Genomic DNA, 17,944 nt, shown 5'->3' on the forward strand with positions numbered 1-17,944 from the left:
GTTAGGGAATTCCACCTACTTAGGAATCCTATTTTTGAAGTAGAATGAATTTTAAAGTCTATGGTGAAATGAAACATGGATTCTGAATATAGTCCTGCAGTCCTAATTCTGCAAAATGTGAGGCAAAATTTTAAGACGCGTTGAAAATGATGACTTACAGTCTTGTCTTGAGTCAAATCAAAACCTGTTTTCACTGCAAATCTAAGTTGTGAAAGGACTTTTCCTTCTTTTGGTTCCCATATAGCTTAAGCAACATTTTTCTAATTCTACTGAATACAAGAAAATTTAAGTTAGCAACAGTCTATAGTTCACACATGAGTCACTTTAGGGCGATCTGGAGTCTTGACAGCACAGGAGCTTTTTGTTTGGGGTGTATTACATCTCCAAGAAAGTTTGTAAATTATGTGTGTGTATGTTTGTTTAGATTTTGAATGGGAAAGTAGAACCTTCCTTGTCCCCAGAAGGACTGAGAATTGTCAGGAGTTGCAAAATGTTTGGCCTGCTCTGTTTTTTCCAACATATAAAGCATTTATTGTCTGAAGCAGCAGACTGAAGTACAGTAACTCTAGACACAGGTACTTTTAGATGTAGAGCTATTATTTTATGGACTGTTGGAAATACCTTTTCACTGAGATTTACTGTTATGATTAGATGTAGATTTATTTTTACATAAAAAAATGCCTGGTAGAAAAAAAAAGACAGGTATTTTTTGAACTCACCATTATAACCTTGAAAGTCAGCAAAATGACAGAATTCTAAGCAAGTGAGAAAAGGAAATACTCTGTGACAAATGAGAATTAATTATTTTTGAGGCTTAAAGACAGTTACTTCATTGGTGCTGATGTCCTGCCTAACCATCACGAGCTATTCAACTGCCAATGGCTAATTTAAAAGAAAAGAAATGCCAGAGACCAAATGTAGTTCCTTGCCTAGAGATTTTGCTCGTCGTGAGAGTAGCTGCTTCAAGTCTGTTATAGCTCTATGGATTTTTTGCTACCTTTTAAAAATTGGAAGACACATGACTGCACAGGTACGAGTTCCAGGTCTTAAACTGTACAGTGCAACTTTGTTATTAATTACTGGGCAGGAACTGTGTACTGCTTTCCCTTACAGGAATTCATATCTGAATTTTTTCTTCTCTTCAGCCACCAGAAAAAGAGGGTGGCCTGCCTCGCCAGGTAGGCAATAAGACGGAGTGCGGCCTCTTGGGATTTGTCCTGGATTTGAAGCAGGATTATGAGCCCGTTCGGAACCTCATCCCCGAGGAGAAACTCTATAAAGTTTACACGTTCAACTCTGTGAGAAAGTCGATGAGTACTGTCATTAAAATGCCCGATGGTAGTTTCCGAATGTACAGCAAAGGAGCTTCTGAAATTGTTCTGAAGAAGTAAGTTCACGGGATCGATACTGTGCTTTTCCAAAACGCAGAACATTCTCACGCTAGTAAGACATGTGTGGGAGTTTTGGTATTTGGAATTTGCTTCTTAACGGTAGAAATATGACACACTTTAGTAGGATAAACTGTTATTGTTCTTTTCTAAATTTTTATTTTAAGTGCTCGCTCTCATGGAGCCGTTGGCTTGTTTTCCATATCATTGACTAGCCAAAGAATTGGCTCTATGTTCAGTAGTTTATGAATGGATTCTTTATGTTCAACCTGTTTGGAAAATAAGGATTTTTCAATTTCATTGTAAGTTGTCAACTCGTTAATTACATGGGTATTGACGAAATAACGAAGGGCTCTTGGCATCTCTGTAATAGGTTACAAACAAATTATCTCTGATATTTCAGTAGTGAATCTTCATGTTTCATCTGGAAATTAACACTAGAAATTTAAAACTTGACATCAAAAAAGGAAAGTGTTGAATGAAACACACTTTTCAGCAGTCATGAAAATACACAATCAACTTTTTTTGTTTTCATAATTAAAAAAGATGTTCCAGGATCCTTAATGCAGCTGGTGAACCTCGTATCTTCAGACCACGTGACCGAGATGAAATGGTGAAGAAAGTCATTGAACCTATGGCCTGTGATGGACTGAGAACTATCTGCGTTGCGTTCCGAGACTTTAACAGCAGCCCGGAGCCTGACTGGGACAACGAAAATGACATATTATCTGACCTGACTTGCATTTGCGTTGTTGGCATTGAAGACCCAGTAAGGCCAGAGGTATATCAAATCCTTATGTTATAGAGCATGTCTCAGAGAACTGAACGGAAATTGAACCAGAGATTTCCAGCAGTTTTAATCTTTTTTTTTTTTTTAATTGGTTCTGTCAAAGAAGATGGAAGTGAGCTTTGGAAATAGACTTTACTTGATAAAAAGTCAAATAATTAACTTGATAAAAATCAACTATTAATCACCCGATATTTAAATAAAGCAAAATAGGGCTTTTTGAACTACAGGGTTGAGATAACTTAACCTTCTCTCGAGGAGCAGTATAGAGGAAGACTGATCAGCAGAAGTTTTATTATACTCCCAGATATTAAAGAATTTTCTTTTAATGTGGTGATGTGCAACTCTGAAAGTAGAGAGGAGACATGCAGATTATCATTGCCGTGATTATACCTGCAATGTGCTTGATTTCCACAGAAATTGCACACAGTCTTGGAGTTTTGTGCTTTACCATAATAGTTACCACTTTACTGATTGCCTTAAGACTATAACTGGTGGCTACTCAGCAAAACTGTTCTTAATGTTGTGTTTGAACAAGGAGGAGCTTTGCCATGGAAAGGCTGCGTATTTCATGGATGCTATGCTTAAACGGCTTGTCAAAATGTGACTAAAATTTCAACTCAACTAAACTGAGAAAATCAGTAGTGGGTGTGCACACTGGAAGCCTGTGCCTGCTACTACACTTGTAAATGATATTCTCTACAGTAATACAAAGGATAGATTAGGGAGTAGAAACTTTTTTTTCTGACCTACGTATATGGTGCTTGATAATGAATCCTGACAGTAGGTTCAATTTTCAATTTCACAGTTCAGAATTTCACAATTCGATTCAATTTCACAGTTGAGAAACAGGCACAGAAGGTGAGTCCCAAAGTTGAGGGCGCTGCATGTAGAAGGCAGGTGTTTCACTGTCTCTCTTTGGTGCTTTTCTCACCGACTCAGCCGTGGCCGTGCGGGCCCGGCTGCAGCCGCCGGGTGCGATGTGGGAGCCCCGGCCCCAGCACCTCCTGCCAGGGGAGCCGCGATCCGTGCTCTCCTACTCTGCGCCAAGAAATCCGCTCTTCCCTTCTGCTGTTGTTTCAGTAGATGGTGAATGACTGGTTTGCTCTGGGGTAAGGGCGTTGAAAGGTAATTCAAATTTCTCTTATGCAAAAAGAGTGGGTTCTGATGCTGCAAAAAGTGAGTAGTTTGGTACCAATCTTTGTCTTTTGTATTCTTCTGGCTCATTTTACATTTCTGCTGGATCTTTTTTTTAATCACATCTAAGTCTTTGCATTTGATCCACTGAGAACTGATGGCAATGCTAGACAGGTTAGGAAATTTTATTTTTTTTTACCAAAACATCAGAAGTATATATTAATCTGATTTTTTTTCATAAGTCCTTTATAAAGAAGGCTTTTACATACTTCTCACTGCTGTGACTTTGGAAAATAGCGTGATATAATTACACCTACAGGTACCAACTGCACAACTATGCTTTGTGTGATAATGAACTTTCTTGGGTTTTTTTTCCAGTATCAAGAAGGTTATAATATAAAGTAAATCTTGCTTAGGTGAAAACTGTATGGCAAACTCCTTATCTCCACAATCATCAGATAAACAGCATTCAGCTTTATCTGTCATCAGATGGTCTCTTGCTGCTAATCTATCTGTCCCTACACCTGACATTGCAAGTCTTTAAAAATATTTAAAAACATTCTTGAAATGTTCTGCCTGCAGTGATCTCCTAATGCTCTAGCTCACATATACGTATAAACTCCGGATGTTTTTAACTGTCAGTGACCACTGGCACTGTGAAGCAGTCCTCCTTCCCTCCAAAACTGATTGATGATACATGTTGTTAGAAAATAGCTTTAAGTCAGGCTGTGTGTGATGTGACAGACAGAGGGAATGGGTGGCAGTGCCACTTGCAGTTATTATTGAAAATAGCTGCAAACTGTCCTTTCATGTGATTATTATGAGTGCGTTTTATAAGAGAACTGCTCTCATTTCGTAGGAGATAATTTCTGAGGAGCTTGAGGTAAAAATGAACAGTGTTGCTAAAAATAAAGAGGTCAAGTCTGACTTCTGCGTAAAGGATCAAAGAAGATGTAGGCAGGAAAACATTTTCTTTCTAGATTATTATTTAAATAATGAATTTCTTTTCGTTTAACACCAGAATATGCAGTAAAACTTCTTACCTCGTTGCAAGACACACAGTCTTTCTGGATTGGTTTTACTGAGTCTGTACTGGTTTATACTGATTTGCCAATGTACACCTCCAATCTGTTATTCCTGGGAGATGAACATAAATCGCTTCCAAATGTCACCTCTTTCTTTGTCGCCTGATTCTGATAGATATTCCTGCATTGAAAAATCTGTGCATGCATTAGAAGATTTTCATTGTAGAGAGAAAATAAACAAGAAAATTTTAAAATGTATACTTAAACTTTGGAAAACTGATGGAAAATATCTGCTTCCGTTGCCCACTCAGTCTGCCAACACTCTTTCTTCCTTACAGCAATAAAAAAAATATGAACAATATTTTAACTGTAATTACTGTACACAATGTTAAATCAGATACCACCCACCAGCTGTCCAAAAAATGAGAGAAGAGGAAAATAGAATTATTTTTCTAGTTATATGTGAGTTTGAGATGTATTTGTAACTAGGTTGTCCTCCCATGACCTTGTTGAATAGGACTGGCACTTTATGTGAACAGACCTTTTTTTCTGTTTGCACGGATTTGTTTTTCTCCTTCGTGGTTCACACCCTGTGCTGGTTTTACAGTTACCCGTCTACATCTGCCATAGCCTGTGCATGTGGGTCACCACAGTTAGAGTTCCAAATGGGCAAATGGGATCTAGTCAGGATTATTGATGTAGAGACTGGGTAAATCAGGAGTCATTTGCTGAAGTAATAGATATAACCTGATTGTACATCCCCCATAGAAGCCTATTTCATAATGTTAAAAGGCTTCAGGTCCAAACAGTGCATCCAGGATAGAACTTGTGGGAAGAATATTCTGTTAGTAGAGATGAGAAAATGGGACAATAAACCTCTGTCCCGTAATTTTTCTCTTGGTTCTGTAATCTGTACTGACAGAGGGTCATTCTGCAAACAGCACGTTCTGTGGATGCAGTCTGAGGGTGATTTTCTTCGTAGTCATGGGAAAAGTACTAGTCTGATCCTCAAATTATTTGTCAGTTTAGTGAGGCATTCTGGAAAATAGCAGCCTCACAACTACCTCGTGTTTATTAAACAAGAAAGAGCACAACTGACCAGCTGAGCCGTCATGTCCTCTGTGTGAGCATCTGAGTTGACTTAGAAGTGTTAGAGACGTTTCTTATACCATTATGGAAGAGAATAGTATTAGTTTTTCCTGAGAAAACGTGTTTTAATAAAGGTAGAGAAACATGGTGTGAAATTGCATTCACTGATTAGAATAATAGTTAGCTGCAACATGGTTTAAGGGCGTATAATTTCAGTCTGAGGTCCAGTCTGAGGTTTAGAGCCTTTCTGGCCCCACAAAATCCTTAGAAGCCCAGCAGTTGCCACACCGGGGCAGAGCAGTGGTGGTCAAGTAAAAGGCACTGTCCTGCCCCCAGCAGTGCCACATCCTCGCAGCTGTAGAAGAAATCAAAATATATAAAATGCACAAAATTAACAGCGTAATGTTGTAGATGTTGGGTCCTTAATATCTTCTGTACTGACGGATGAGATTAATCCACTCTAATTGGCACGGAGTTTACAGTACACTTACGTCTGTGGTAGCGGCTGTGATCAGCAAGCTGCCCCAAACCGGCAGGAGAACATAGCGAGGCTTTGCTATCGTAGCCAGTGATACCCACTTTGATACTCTTTCTTAAATTAAACCATATTTTTTGTGTGTTTTTAAAAAGAAATTATCATTATTTTAAAGTTAAAATTCTTTTCATAATCATTTGCTTATCAGTTTCTATAGAAAATCAACAGGTCCACACACACAATTGCTGACATAATTCATCCCAGTCGGACAATCCCGTTACTTTATGTGAGTATGTCAGATAGTGCAGCAGCAATTTGCAGTCAGTGGCCAAGTGTATGCATGTGAGGAGTTTATTCCAATACGGTTTACGTATGCAATACGTAGATTGTGAGTGTTAGGCAACATTGCAGAGCAAGCCAGGTCTTTGGAGCTATTTTAACTTGTGAGATAATCTTCAGATTGTCTGGAGATTTACTTAGGATCACTGCCTCATATTCAGATGCTTATCTTTTGGGTATCTTTTTCCTCTCAGACTGTCACTTCTCTACTTCAAGTACCTCTCTGCTGCCCCACGTGTAAGAACCAGTGCAGCCTATAATTGCTTTATAGCTGTCTTTTGTTATCTTCTGTAGTAAGGCGGTTCAGTTTCTTGTAGCTCTGTGATCGGTTTCTGTCTTCATGAGGAGTCCTGGGATGTGCTTAGTCTCTTCTAGGTAAAAATGGAAATTTGGAGAAGTTGTGGTGTGCTGAAGGTCTCTGTCTAAGGCTGTTCTCGAAGTGTTAAGACACACTTCTTATTCTTCCATGTCAAATAATATTGTTATTTATTTCTTGAAGAAATAATGCTTTCATAATAATGCAACAATGTGATAAGGCTATATTCGTTGGTTAGAGTGATATTTATTAATAATAAACTATCATTAATTATTATATAGTTTAAAGGAATACAATTTTTTCCCATCTGACATTGAGCTATAAATATATAGCCTTTCTGTAGGCACTGACTTAATATACCCAAGTTAGCTGTATTAAAAGAGATTTATTTAATTGATAAGAATCCGTTTCCTAGCACTTGCACATTTTAATTGCAAAAACTCCCTTTCTATTTCTATTTTTAAATAAGCTGTCTGTGATGCCAAGTCAATACGTAACTTCTACATTAATCTCCTGGACCCTGTCACACACTGAATTCTCTCTCACTGGCAATGTACACTGTGCAGCAGGAAAAGTCAGTCTCGTGCAGAAGGGAGCGCAACTAGAATCACGCTTCATTTTTACAGTTTCAGAATATGTAAACTATTAATGAAATTTTGAACTAGTATATTTAGGATTTCCACCTGTTGATATGCATGAGTTAGTGTAATAGCACTAGTGCTAAATTACAATAACTTTTTACATAATCTTATTGAAAGGAATGTTTGAATCAGAAATCAGATAATTTTCTGTACAAAATATATTTATTCTCAGCTGATGTTTTCATGTATTTTGAGCATGCTGTACCTTGATGCTAAAGGTCAAAAAAGCTGCAGAGCAGTCCTTTTTATGAGTCAGGAGAAACTTCAGACAAATGATCTAAAAACCAGTTTGTGTTCTTTCTGCTACAAGATTTGTCTTGCCTGTGGTGTAACCTCAATTCCATAAAAGTCAAATAGCTGTAATCTATGCCATAATATGTATGATTTTGCTTTTTACTTCATGAATTTATTAGCCTCAAAATATTCTGGTTGGAAACACCTGACTTACATTTTTATCTCTTATCTAGGAATTTCCTTTCCTGTTATATTGTTTTCGTAGGTCCCAGAAGCCATAAGAAAGTGCCAGCGAGCTGGAATTACAGTCCGCATGGTCACTGGAGACAACATCAACACAGCACGTGCCATTGCCATAAAATGTGGAATCATTCATCCAGGAGAAGACTTTCTCTGCCTTGAAGGAAAAGAGTTTAACAGGAGGATCCGAAATGAGAAGGGAGAGGTAATTCATATACTAAATCCATACATATTATGAACGTGTTATTAAAAAATAGTAAGAACACCAAAATGTTGTTTCTTCTGCACTGATGTGTACCTTGCATCAGTAACGACTACTAACTGAGTAGTGAAGTGAATCATCTGACACATGGACACAAATACATTTTGCATTTTGCTATCACAGACTAACAGTTTTACTGTTTTGGGTTCTTTTTGTGTTCCCCCTCCCTCTCCAGATTGAGCAAGAGCGGATTGACAAAATCTGGCCGAAGCTTCGAGTGCTTGCTCGCTCATCTCCCACGGACAAACACACTTTGGTAAAAGGTGCGTGCAGACCGGCTTCGTGCCTGTGTATGAATTAGTGCCTCAGTAGTTGGAGTATGCTCACCACATCATCTGCGTTGTAAACCCTGTAGTTACAGACAGATCTGAGTCGTTACCTTTAATTCCACAGCTATACATAACGCAAGGAAGTTTTCTCAGTAAGCAAGTCTCTTGTGTTTGCCTTCCACCTGAGCCTTCAAATGGAAAATAATAGGAAACTAGTTGGCAGGAATAACAGAAACACCAACAAGATGTCTGGGAAGTAGATGTAGGAAATCTCCTATTTCCCTTGTGACTTTTAATTGGACTAGAATGAGGCTTTAGCTGGGAAGGGAAAATGTGTGTTTGCTGGTCAGAAAGAAAATATTCTTGAGAAACAAGTTGTTCTTCACATAAACAATAGGAGGCACAGATCTCGTAGTCTTTGCCTAAACCTCTTTATGAAGAAGACAAGAACAAGCTCATTTTCAGTAAATCAAGTCACACAAGTGCATCTGTTCTCTTACAATTATTTTTTCAAGAGTATTCCAAGATCAAAACCCGTTGATGTTACAGTAGCAGTTGTTTGAGATGGTGTAACTGGGAGCTGCCCTCTGCAGCATTACATGAATGGAGATGCGCATTTTAAGGCACTTCTGGTTTACTACAGGCTCACTAGTTGTATGGTTTGCATTGACTTCCTTTAAATTTCTGGCTGTATTTTTAGAGTCTATTTTTGCCCTAGGAAAAAGGCACCATACAAATTATATTGTCTTACCAGGCTGTCTGCAGATGGAATGCTGCTCTAAAAGAGAGATTTGTTTGCAGTTTGCTTTGTAAAGCCTTTTTCATGTCTGTAACTCACACGTCTTGGTGATTTGAAATCTTACTCTGTTGACTTCGAAGCTCACATTTCAAAGGCAGCTGATGAAATCAGAAAATTTCTGATCAGGAATATCATCATTTCTGGCTGTGATGAGGTGGGAGGCGAGTGCAGGCAGAAGCCCCGTCAACGGATGGCTGTGGCTGCAGGCTTCCTGATGAAAAAACAACTGGGTTATTTTGCTAAGGCCCTAGAAAGGCTGGAGACACCCTTCTTAGTGATTCTTGGAGGAGCTAAATTCAGTATAAGATCCAGCTGATTAACATGTAGGTAGGAAATCGTTTCTGGATATCCTTTTGGTATAGCAAGGTTTTATTGATATGCCTCCATACATGACTGATTACAAAGGCTTTTGAGCAGTATGTAACTTCTTAAAACGTGTAGATGACTTTAGAGCAAAAGTTCCATTATGAATTTGAAGATTGGATCAGTTGGGTCTTTTTGGGTTGGGACCAGTATATGTGAAGAGCTCCAGAAGATGGATCTTTCAGAAGGACTAAGATACCTTGTGAGCCCTGGCACGGTGCACGAGATGGGGCAGCTGGAGGCATGCTGCTGTTACTCACTCGTTCCAGCCGCTATTCAGACCACTGGCCTCCAAACTGGGGTGCGCACATCAGGGACAATCCACTGGGATGCAGGAAGAAAATATTTTTTACCATTATTAAATAGAAGAAATTTTTTAAAATACTGCTTATTTCATCTCTATCTCGTCCTTTTCTTCTGTATGTTTTATAATGTGCATAATGTATTAGTACAGTAGTACATATGTGTAATTTATAAATAATACACATATTTTGGGGGGGTGTACTCAAAAATATTTTACCGATAGGTGTTTATGATTGAAAAGGTTTGGAGACCATTGGTTTGGACAACGTAATTATTAGCTCCATAGGTCAGTATTAAACCAGCACAAAGTTAGCTGAAGTTTCCTTACTTCCCTGGCGCATGTAAAATACTGCCTTACAGCTCTTGGAGGGCATGACTTGTACAGCCTAATAGTTTATTTGTTTCAGAAACACACAACAATTTGTGTTTCATTAAGTAGATTAAGTAAGTCCCTTGGGAGGAGTACTCATTTGAATCATTCGGGATTTTCCCTTCAGAGGAAAATGCAACCTTTGCCAGGGAAAATGAAATCAATAAAGAGCTGAAGAAAAATAAGCAGCAAATTATTGATGTTTTATAGCATATGCACTTTGGCAATCCAAAAGGTATTTACTACTATTGAATGCCATATGCAACTAACACAATGAATGTTTTAAAGATGTGACAAGGTCAAATGATAGAGCAATTAAGTGTCTAATGAAGTTCAAGAACAAGTCTGTGGAAAACCATGATGGAATTTTTTGACTGGTAATACTCCCAGGGCCATTAAAAGTTACAAGAAACTATTTAAATGTTCACTAGTTTCGGGCCTCTTGTTAAAATGTTATATTTTTCTCAGACACTTGAGGGATCAAGAGGATTTTCTCTTCTTTGATGTATTCTATCTGCTCTAGGGTAAAAACACACATCACAAAATAAACTTTTTTTATATTTAATTTTTAATGACATACAGCTGCTGGAGGGAATATTTTTTCTCCTTAACATAGCACAATCCCACCCAGCAAAAAGATCATTTTTATTTTGCATTTTTGTTTTTACTACTGCGAAGGGACTAGAGAAAGGCATGGTTCAGCGTTTCAGGCTGGGCAGACAGTTTCTCTCAAATATTTATGGCTTTGAAGTAGAGATAGATTGAAAAAAAAAAAAAAAAAAAGTCAAAATGGTTTATCATCATGAGCTGTTTCAGTGAAACAAAAATGTTAGATATCTCAATCCAGCTGAAATACATTTCTTATGGATTTTATGACATCCATTTGTATTATTTCATATTTTTTACCCTATTTCAAAATATAACAAGTAAAAACGCATACAATTTATGCAGATGTATCCTTACAATATTACTGCTGAAATACTTCAATATTGTCATATTGTTTTTTAAAATACTATGGAAAGCAAGTGTTTCGTACTGATGGGAAATATCGCCTTCGTATCAGAAGGTATAGAGAAGATCAAATAAATATTCAGTTTACCAGTTAAAGAAGCTGTGCTTTCCAATATGTTTAAATGAGGCTTGAATTAATTTTCTGTGATACTAAAACCAACTATTCCATTCTCATGTAAGGCTGATTTATTAACAAGCAGAAACGGAACTTTAAAGAAGAAAGGATTTTTAATAATTGCCCTTAAATACTAAAATATTTCAAATATTATTGTGTGAGATGGTATTATATTCATGACCTCATTAATATGGACACGCCATGAGAATAGATAGAATAATAAAGAATAGAGAAGTGTATTAATTGAAATTCTGAAATTAAATATCAGCACGTTGCAAATTGCAAGTGCCTTTGATTTCCGTTTGAGAGAAAATGTTAATATTTATTTTTATTCAAAGTCATACGAAGAAATACTCAGAAAGCTGACCTGTTCCACAATATAAAACTCAACTTCAACCAACTCTTCCCTGAAGCGATGGACGCAGGAACAGTTTGAAGGAAGCAGGCACATGCTGCATTTGAATCCAGGGGTTTACGCTCTGTAAATACCGTTTAGGGCGCTCTGCTCTGCGTGACGTGTACGTAGCTTTGTGGGAGGCACTGATGCCGTCAAGGTTCCCCTTTCGTGTTGCAGCCGTGCAGGGTGAAGCAGTTGGTGGTGCTTAGTACAGAAATCGGGGCGTTTTCGCCGTGTTCTTCTCTGCTGTTCTCACGGCATGAACGTTGCAGAGCAGTTCACTGAGCAGGTACCAGTGCTGTCTGTCATGTTGTGTGTGACACTTTTACATTAACCTTTAAAGCTCCATTCCTTCACATACTTAAGCATGTAGCTAAAGTGAATATAAATCTTTTCTTTCAGACAGACTTTCTAAATTATTGTCAAATTAACAGGGAGCTTCAGAAAGTTTGGAAGTAGTAAAACCTAATCTGAACAGAACACGCCTGTGAAAATATATTGCTGCATCTGTCTATGTTTAGCTTGTCAAAGAAATACAAGTGTGTGTAAGCATACGAGATGATCATCTTTACTGCACCAGTAACACCTGAACTGGTGTGCATCTGCGAAGTGCTCTACTGTAGCTAAGTTCTTCCTGCCTGCCTGTTTTGAGTTAATCAATTGAAACAGAAAGATGTATCTAAACAAGGAATTTTCTTCTCCCAGAACCAACAGTTTCTTTCTGTTGCGACTCTAAGGGTGACAATGCAAGTAAGAATTGTATAAATAAAGTGGCATTTGTTCTGCAGTAAAGGGAGAACCTGGGGCTATCCTTCATGGTTTTGGTCTGAGTCATGGGTACAGATAGTTCCTTGTAAAAGAAATGGAAGACACGTCGTTGATTAATATTCTTTATATTATTATCCTGAGTGGATTTGATTTAATGCTTAATGTTAGAAGGGAGGAAGGTGGGAGATACAGGATATATTTCACTTTCAGCTGTGTATGAAGTGCTGGTACTTTTCATAGCGAGCTTGTGCATATATAAAACTTAGGCCTTATGCAAGCTCCATGACTCCTCCCCAAATTCCTGCAGCATCAGCGGAATCTGTGTGTGGAACACACTGTAGTGCTATGCTCTAGGTGTACTCCTGAGGCTGTTAAATAAAATTTGTTTTGACAGAGGAAAGTCGTGACCATACAGCTTAATATGAGAGAAAAGACCAATGAAGCAGCAAAGGCTGTTTTGGGAGGAAGCTTTGCTGAGTTTTAGGAATTCCTCTGCTTTGCCTTGCAGACCTGTTTTTATCAAAATACTGTATGTAAGCATTCAACTGGAGTAAGGCAGTTTATTTTGAAGAAATTTTTCCTGGCTGTTAGACATGACTAATTAATACTGAAGTTTCTTTTTAGCTGTTTTGAATGAGTGGAAAGGCCAGTGAATGTTAAAGAAACGGGCATTCTCTTCATTGTCAGTCTCCAGGTCATGCCTTTATTTGCATTTTTCACTGATCAAGGAAGCAGTTGTTCTCCACAGCTCAAGACTGCAGAGAACCCTTCCTAGGCTTCCTTCTTCTGTTTGGTCTCTTTACACTGTTTGTGAAATCTATGCAGACATACTACTCAATACTGAAGAAAATTCTTGAGGTGAAACCTTATGACAACTATTAACAGAATGATACCAAAGAAAGAAAAAAAAAGTAAAAGTGGTTAGGAAGGAGGCAAGTGCTGGGAAGAAGACAACCATTCAGAAATGTGAGCAAGAGGGGAGAAGGAACAGATTTTAAAAAGCATGCAAACAGAAGTTGGGGAGCGTAAGTATAGCTATGATAAGTCCTCTGAATCCCAAATAATCGCTACTGCTCCATTTTAGAAATTTTGTCATATGTAGAAATCAAAGTCCCGCAAAGATCTTATTTCTTCCTGTGAATAGCACTGAAGTCCATCCACATACTGTTGTGCCATACGTTGACATGTTTCTGATGACACTAGCAGTGGTCACTGTGATGGAGATGTGTGGCTGAGATGCTGATGGCAACCGAGACCGTTTGATCTCTGGTTTTCCATGACTACTGATTGTGCGATTCTGTGCTCTGGAGGGTGTTGGGCTTATCCCGGCTCCATAGTTTGCTTGTGGGGATAAAAATGCCTACTAAATCTTGCGAAAAACTAGTAAACCTTGTAAATTACTTAGCTGCATCCGGCAATTGGGCAGGGTAGTTGGGTAGGGCAGTCACTGACATTAGAGCACTATTTATATCTATTTGGATGTCATTTGTTAGAGCCTCTTCAGCTTGATTTGGGTTGTGCTCCCATGTGGAATCCCAGTTGTGAGAGGATGCTGTCTACCTGTTTGGAGCAGTTAATACCATGATGTGTCAGAGATTCTAATTTTTTTCAGAAGCTTAAATTATTAATTTAACATCAAAGGGCGTGTTAATAACAAGAAAGGAAGACCAAGATAAATTCTTTTAACAGTAATGGCAGCTGATATTCCTGTTTATTTAGTAATACCAAAAGCAAATCACCGCAACAAATTGAAAGCTCTAATTATAAGATCTTATCAGAATAATGTGCCGTTTATCTGAGTTCATACTGCCAATAGAATGTGAATAGTTTTTTTTTCTGCTTTTCATAAGACTGAAGAATACAGGACACTAACTGCTTCCGTGCTGCATCGCAATCTCCTGGCTGGCTGATAAGCCTGAACATTGCCAAGAGGCAGCTATTGCTCTGTAATCGGCAATTTCCCATTTCTGGTTAGTTATCTGATATGTGAGTTATTTTTTCCCAGCGTAGAATGAAATCTTTTCACACTGGGCAGGTTTGCATAATTGTTTTTAGAGGTTATGACTTTGTGCAAAATGTTTAGCAAAAGGAATTTGGTCATTTCCCCCCCTAAGTTACTAATGTGGAGAGGTGTTCTTGTACACAGCAATCCTGTGTTCTGGACTCATATTCAGATGGACTCTGACATGGAAATAAAGACATGAGTGGTGAATGATCCTCATCCTATTAAAAAACAAGGCTTCTTCTGTAACCTTAGAAAAATTCTTTATTCTTTTCCTTACTTTCCCCATCTGCCTAAGTGGAAAACAGTTCCCTGCAGGCTAGTTGAGTGAAACTTGATTCACCAAGTGAAAAGTGTGTTCTTGTCTCAAATTATCTCAAAATGAAAGTAGAAATTATTTTATTATGTCTATTAAAATGTTTGGCTCCAGAATTTGAAGAATTATTTTATGTCTTCTTAATCATTGTTTGGCAGAATTGAACATGTCTGTTAAAATGTTAATTTGGCTCCAGCTAAATAAAGTTCATCAATAGTGTTTGTTATCTTTAGGTTGAACTGATTGCCAGAAGGCGTCCGAGTAAAGCTGATATTATAGTTCAGTCCCAGTTCAGGAGAGCTTTAAGCATGAACTTAAGTCTTTGGCAAATCCTTTCCATTGATGTTTAATCAGGGAGCTGAGCTGAAACAGGTTTACTGTGACACAATTTTAAACCATAGAAATCCTCCAGAAGAAGATAATGAGCTCATCTCATTCCCTTTTGAAGTCTATGCAAGTTTTGTTGGTGTTTTGACGATCCAGGGTCAGAACTTTCCATGTAAATTCTAGTAGTGTTGTATAGTAGTGGGGATACAGTTTTCATTGTTGTTTTCCTTAAAAATCAACTCTCTCTGTAAAGCTTGTGTGATATTCTGTAGGCTGTATTGCACAGACTCTGCCATTTTTTAAAGGGGAATTTTACCTTGCTAATTATTTTATATGTATGTATGTACACACCCATATACTTTTCTGCAGGTATTATTGACAGCACACAGGTGGAACAGAGGCAGGTTGTGGCTGTGACTGGTGATGGAACCAACGATGGACCAGCACTTAAAAAAGCTGATGTCGGCTTTGCAATGGTATAGTCTTGAGTGTAGTGGTGTTTGTGTCGTTATAAATTTGCTGTAAGAGGTTTTTCATTCATTAAGTGTTGAGAAAGTTGCAGTGGTATTGCTTGTTTTGATACTTTTTCAATATTTTGTCTAAGGTAATTATTTGCTACATGCAGAATCCTATACCAATACAGAAAACTGAACTCTCTTCTTCACAACAGTAGAGTACTCTCTCGATTTGGTAAAATCCATCACTAAATGTAAAGACGTCTTCCCAACGTACTCTGACTCTGAAGACATTAATATACTTTCCTATATATAAAGATACATAATTCTAATTTTTGTTAGCAATTCTGTTCATGTAGATTAATACCATCAATGATAAAAATAACTCAGAAGATCAGTAGTCGTTAAGCTGATGATTCAAAACACTCAAAACTATCTTCACGTGAATTCCACTGCTCCCTGTCAGTTCCCTTTTCTGTGTCCCTACTCACTTTCAAAGAAAGGCCAAATTAGCTCACATCCTAGCAAATATAAAATGCAGAATGAACTCAGCAGTCACCGTTACTATGCTGGGGAGTCTCTGTGTAACTGTGGACTTTGAAGGAGTATGATGATTTGTATTCTAACTGTCTCTGTGCTGTCCAGTAGGTAATTTTATTCACAATTAATTTTTCCAGGGTATTGCTGGAACAGATGTTGCAAAGGAGGCCTCAGATATCATCCTAACAGACGACAATTTCAGTAGCATTGTGAAGGCTGTGATGTGGGGACGTAACGTCTATGACAGTATCTCCAAGTTCCTGCAGTTCCAGCTCACTGTCAACATTGTGGCCGTGATCGTGGCTTTCACTGGAGCGTGCATTACCCAGGTAAGGTTTACTTCAGGTGTTGCTTGAAGTATGGGGCCAAATGCTACCGAGCTGCATTTTCTAAGTGACAGTGGCTTACATTTGACTCTGTACAGAGGAAGTATGCTTTCTGAAACTCTTCTGAACATTAAGAGTGTATTTAGGATCAAGCTGCTAAATGTTAAATAGCTGTTGACATAAGGAAGCGTACTAATCCATTTTCTCCTGGAAGTCAATTGCTTCCAGGAGCTGCTAATTTTTGTGCTGTCTCCATACAGCTGCCTCATTTTGATAACATATTATTGTCATGACTGAGCCTGTGATGATAGGACAGAAAATGTTGGAGATTGGGAGAAGGAAGAGGTTATGTGACTTTGCCTTTTCCTCTCAGAATATTTCACTATTAAATGTATATTGCTTGATGGATTATGGAATGGGATTATTATTTTCAGGAGAGCAGCACTGACACACAGCAGTAATCCCAGCAGGGGAGCTTTTTGACTGATAAAAACAATTATTTTGTTGTTTTCAGGCGATTTCTTTTAATTTGAGATGCAAATGACAAACCAATTAAATGACACATACAGTTGGACTTTGATTCTTTTTCCCTCTCTTCATTAATCCCTCATTGCCATCCTGACGTACCCACAACATGTCTTGGTCTTTTGCAAAAAGCGTATGTGAAAGCAAACCACATACTGTCCCCTTCAAATTACTACTTTTTGATTAATAAAATTAAGCTTTTATTTCCCCTAGAAAGAAACTAGGATGTATTTAGTACTGTATGAGGTTTTGGTCCTTTAGAAAATAGGAAAACGTGCAGTTTGTCATGTTGTCACTCCCTACACCAATGTATATTTCAGATGCTGCAGACAGGTGCTGTTACCAAATGCCTCCTTTGATTGAGACATGCTGTGGGAAAGCTGATGCTTCCCTCTGTTGTGCATCTCACAGATGCACATACCTGTTTCAGCAGGTAAATTTCACCTCATGCACACCTGAGCAAAACAATGAATTAGTCATTAGCTCTGCTCCAGGGTAAACTTACATTGTAATCATGGAATTGATACTTGAAACCAGAAACCCAGGTACCTTTCCAAAACCATGAGGTCAAACTTCTCCTAAGCCTCGACTGACATTTAGAGGCCTTTTTTGTGCTGTGAGATCACCCACCACCACACTGCCCTGGGGTCTTGATGATGCCTTGTTATGCCAATTGAGCTTGTGCTAGGAGACAAAGTTATTGATGTTGAGGCAGAAGTTGGATAACTTTTACTTTTCCCTTGGGAAATATTTCTGAGCATACTGAGAAAATGTTTAGCTATGAAGTGATCATTGCTGGTAACAGAAGGTATATGAATAAGGACTAAAAGTCTTGGAAGGTCAGTCCTCCTGGATTTTTATCAGTGGTACAAAACCATATAGAGAGAAAGTGCCAATAGCCACGTGGTGAGAACACTGTAATTGGAACTGAGGTGAGTGCTTCCTTTTAAGACCCTGTTTTGTAGACATTCAGTCTCTGCCTACTAACATTTATTTAAAGTGATTTTTTTTTTGTTAGTGTCCAGCATTTTTTCAGTCGCTTTATGAAAGCATGAAGGAAAATATATTCTATTTGTTAACTAAGGAGTTTCTATTTTATTCTTGAAGAGGTTAAACATCACTGAA

At 38.1% G+C, this 17,944-nt stretch overlaps 1 protein-coding gene across 18 annotated transcripts in view; it reads left to right on the forward strand.

The window, feature by feature from the left end:
* ATP2B2 (ATPase plasma membrane Ca2+ transporting 2) overlaps positions 1 to 17,944 on the forward strand; it is a 175,363-nt gene that overhangs the window by 125,291 nt on the left and 32,128 nt on the right. For all 18 annotated transcript variants that reach the window (XM_086619166.1, XM_009988232.2, XM_086619169.1 and 15 more), the window contains 6 exons: positions 1,146 to 1,387; positions 1,935 to 2,169; positions 7,697 to 7,876; positions 8,109 to 8,196; positions 15,343 to 15,449; positions 16,106 to 16,297. In XM_086619166.1, coding sequence (XP_086475292.1) covers positions 1,146 to 1,387; positions 1,935 to 2,169; positions 7,697 to 7,876; positions 8,109 to 8,196; positions 15,343 to 15,449; positions 16,106 to 16,297 — 1,044 coding nt within the window. The remainder of the gene's footprint in view (positions 1 to 1,145; positions 1,388 to 1,934; positions 2,170 to 7,696; positions 7,877 to 8,108; positions 8,197 to 15,342; positions 15,450 to 16,105; positions 16,298 to 17,944) is intronic.

Source organism: Tauraco erythrolophus, chromosome 12, assembly GCF_009769465.1.
Source record: "Tauraco erythrolophus isolate bTauEry1 chromosome 12, bTauEry1.pri, whole genome shotgun sequence".
In the NCBI taxonomy this organism is placed as follows: domain Eukaryota; kingdom Metazoa; phylum Chordata; class Aves; order Musophagiformes; family Musophagidae; genus Tauraco; species Tauraco erythrolophus.